The following is a 4,316-nucleotide window of genomic DNA, read 5'->3' as shown; positions in this document are numbered from 1 at the left end:
GTTTTATTTTTTATTTTATTTAGGTGTTATTTTTGGAAATGATTATGATGTAGTTTTGCAAATTTTTCAAAAAAACGTATTTTTGATTTAATGTTTTATATTTTGCTTTTGTGATTCATTTTATTTATAATAAATGCTTTTAAAGTTGATTTGGTTTTCTATTGGCTTAGGTTTTGTATGTGGTTTTATGTTTTATTATTTCTTCATTTTTTTGAGTTTTTGGTTAGTTTGGTTTGCAATACTTAAAAAGGTTTTTGTCCCCTTGTTAAGATTTCTAGTGATTATTAGGCTTACTCATTTGTTGTCAGTGAACTTTATGATATAGTTTTTCAGTTCTCTAGTTTTTGTGTTTGCATTTTGTTATTTTGATAATTAGATTTCACTAATTGTGTGACTAACGGTTAGAGTCATTTGTAATATCCAACAAGATTTTTGAGTATACTATGATTATAGCAATAAGATGACTTCTAGTTAGTCATATTGCGCATTATCGATAACTTCCAATTAGTTGTATTGTGCATTTAAAGTTTTGGGTTTCTTTATTTAAATTATGTTTGAATAATAAGTGACATGTGTTAATTGTTTATTTTATAGTTGATCTTGGAATCAATATATTTTTTAGAAAAAATAAATTATATCCGTCAGAACCAAAAAAAAATAAATTAAGAAATCCATCCACTATCATAATATAATTTTATTTTCTAAATTAATAAAAAAAATATCTTGGCCTCAAAAAAAACCTAAATCTTAAATAAATTAAATTAAATAAAAAACACAAATGAAAAATTTTTAATCCAATTGAAAGCACATCACTCCCTTTCAAGCAATGATGAAGAAGGTAAAGGTAAAAGTAGAAAGCACATCCACCATCCTAAGGCAATGATAAAAATGGTATATGGATTAGAAAGATGAATAATATCATGACAAAGGCCTATCGTTCATAATCTCCACCACAGAAAAAACTAAAAGATACCACTGGTACAATTATTGCAATCAACATTTCACCCAAAGAAACAAATTTGGCAAAATGGTAAATGCTACTCATATGAATTTAAACGCCGTAGACAATCTCAGAGGGTGCTAAACAATATTATGAAAAGGATTACGTGCATCATTACTCAGTACTTAGTAATGATGACAACATTAACATCATTCATTCTACCATTCATATGGTTGATAGGCGCTAAACAAGATTACATGCGTCATTACAACGTTAACATTATTACTGAATATTTAGTATAATCCTCTATTTCACCTTGCATAGGATTCAATGCATACATTATTCTAATAGGGAAATAGAACTGATAATTTCATATCAATGAATGTTTTAAATATATAACTGTCTCGTTATTCGGTATTCAACATATTCATGCCATCTGACTGGAATTCGGTTTCAGAAGCAAAAAGAATGCTCAGAGAAGCCATTGACGGGCTCTGGTTTGGATGATGATTCCAAGGTTCAGAAGCAGAAAGAATGTTTAGAGAATTGCACCCTCCTTTACCAATTAGCCTCAAATGATCTTCACAAGTTCGCAATATTACAACAAGTATTCGGTGCCTGCAACGTTGTCCGATTGGTTCATGTAAGTTGTAGCAACAATTCATACCGAATTTCCAATTCTCTCGCCTAGTTTTACAGTTTTTATTTATATATATATATTCCTATTTTAAATGACTGTTTAGGTCGTAGTCTATTTGTTGCTATACGTCATAGAGATTTTTTTTAAATCAAAAGATAATAAATAAATGTAACAATATTGTATATGAGAGAATTTAGTTGACCTTTTTCGAACTAGCTGGTTCTAAACGCGTTCACAAGATTCTTTCTTATATGATTTTTTCCTGAAAATGCTGTTGCAATTATTATGTATCATGGAAATCTAAATTCAAAAATAACAATAAATAAATTTCGAATCAAATTTGGATGCTAATTGACTTGATCTTGTAATCTGTTTGTTCCATTGTGGCAGGATCTTCCCTCCGACCAGAGAGTTGAAGCTATAGATAGTTTGGTGTTCGAAGCAAGTGCAAGACTAGAAAATCCTGCGTTCGGTTGTACAGGCATAATACACCAGCTTCAACGCCAAGTATCAGACTTGCAGTCACAAATAACCACAACACAGACAACTATTCAGAAAATACGTTCTCAACAAGCCGTACTTCTGGCTTCCCTCGCAGGGTTCAACGCTACAGGTGAAGATGGCAATAAGTTCAAGCCCACAACCAGTGCGTCGCTAAAAGACGGCGATGACCAGGACGAGGATTGAATGGAATGAAGTGTTTGAAAATTCGTCCCGAGAAAAGTCATTTGGTACTTCGTTGTAGTGTAGAGTTTGTGATAACGTCTTTCTTGGCTTTATTTAACTGTATAGGTTTCAATTATAAATTCAATAATTTATAGTCGGGAGGATTTAATGATAACTCTTCATATGGGTTCCAGTCAGATGGCATGAATATGTTGAATACCGAGAATTTGGCTGGAACAGTCACTACCTTTTATGTAAGGAATTTTCAGGCAAGAACGAAACATCGTAGGAAGATTTGTTATTCGCTAACAATATTCCCAACTAATTTCAATTTTCTGAGATACATGGTTAAATTTCAATATGGTCGGAGATTTCTTAATGGCAAGAGGAATCGCCACTACGATCCCAATTAATATAAAATGTGGGAGCTCACAAGCCGGTATGGGTTGATTCCCAGAATCGACCCGTCGCCGGTCGGGCGGGGCGGAGCGGCGCGGGGGTGGCGTTGCGCCACCCCCCCGTCGCTCCGCCCCGCCCGACCGGCGGCGGGTCGATTCCGGGAATCGACCTATACCGGCTTCAGAGCTTGTGAGCTCTAGTTCATCCCACATTTTACTAGACACCACAAGCCATAGTACTAGACACTATTGATTGCGTCATATTTGATTTGATTTTTGGAAAATTTGTGCTCACACAAATTAGTTTTTCGTTGGCGTTGTGAATCGTAAATACAAGTATATAATCTCCATTTTATTGTGACAATGATGCACTATGATTACAAGACCACACGCTCTCTGGTCTTCCTCTCCACTTAGTCTATGAGAAATCATTCAGCCTTTGGCTTGTTGCAGGTCAGTGTCTTTCCAAATTCTTTTTCTGGATGGGTCTATTTTTCTAAAATGTATAGTAGAGCTCCTGCAAAGTGGACAAGGTATTCGAAGATGAAGTTGAATGATATCGTTAGTTTCTACTGTACTTCCGTGTTATATAGCTCGGCTTTAAAACATTAGCATTTGTTCATTGTTACATTGATTTAACATATTTTCTTCGGTGTTGCAGCGTTATAGTTTGCCATGATTGGCTCTCATGAGATTTAATCTGTTATTTTGCAGGAAGCGATTGTATATATTATGCATTGTGGCTGGGAATAGCATATGTTGGTTCAGCACTGTCCATTGTGAGAGAGAAATGGCTTCTGGTTGAAGTACAAGCAACGTAGGTCTTAGTCCCGTTATCTACACCTATCCCTCTTCCATTCTGTATGCAGGGAATCCTTCCCTGTACTTACTTTTTGTCAGAAATTGTAATCTGTATGCAGGGAAGCCTTTCTTGTACCTTGTTTTTTAGGAAATTGTAATTACTCCGTTATGTAGAGTAGTTTAAATTTAGAGAGTGAGTTGACTTAATCTTATGTGAGTTAGTTTCAGTTCAGTCTTATATTTGATATAACCAAATTTGTGTGATCAATCCTACCAATATTATTATTTGTGTGATCAATCCTATCCATATCCTACCCATATTATTATTTGTGTGGATCAATATTGTGCTAATAAAACACTATTTATAAGGTTAAATGTTGTATGCTATATTGGATAATGATTTAATGATGTCTTAAATTAAATTTCTAAACTTATAACATGTAATTTGATCTCATAACTGTGATATTAACAAAACCAAAATTGTACATATCTTACTATTTCTGCTAATCAGTAATTTATTCTTCTAACCATTGAAAATTTTAAGGAAGTCAAAGCATAATATTGGCTATGGCTGATACAGAAATGAGTTCAAAAGGTTGAAAACAGATCAGGTTCTCCAAATTACAACCAATTTAAAAGTGTCTGCATCTTATTGAATATTTGTTGTTGCAAGTATTATTGTGTCAACCACACACATGCTCGTGGGAAAAGGTTCTCCATTTTTTGTATTTCATGATCCTTTTATATAGATAGGCCTTGCACAATGTATCAAACGTTGGAAAATATGATATCATTGATAGCAGAATAAAAGAGAATATTAGATGTGCTAAGAATCTAGCTATTCAATTTCACATCATGATTATAATAATAG

General features: G+C 33.6%; 1 protein-coding gene across 1 annotated transcript; it reads left to right on the top strand.

Moving 5' to 3' along the window:
• The first annotated feature begins 829 nt into the window (after positions 1–829).
• On the top strand, positions 830–2,466 carry LOC149217292 (LOB domain-containing protein 11-like). Its single transcript, XM_089390179.1, has 3 exons — positions 830–844; positions 1,398–1,583; positions 1,971–2,466. Exons 1-3 carry the CDS (start codon positions 830–832, stop codon positions 2,265–2,267), a joined length of 498 nt encoding a protein of 165 aa, XP_089246305.1. The 3' UTR covers positions 2,268–2,466.
• Positions 2,467–4,316: the final 1,850 nt, after the last annotated feature.

Source organism: Pinus tabuliformis, chromosome 1_1, assembly GCF_031772625.1.
Source record: "Pinus tabuliformis cultivar Carrire ecotype Pingquan chromosome 1_1, CPIR1, whole genome shotgun sequence".
In the NCBI taxonomy this organism is placed as follows: domain Eukaryota; kingdom Viridiplantae; phylum Streptophyta; class Pinopsida; order Pinales; family Pinaceae; genus Pinus; species Pinus tabuliformis.
This window is presented reverse-complemented; position numbering and strand designations above follow the sequence as displayed.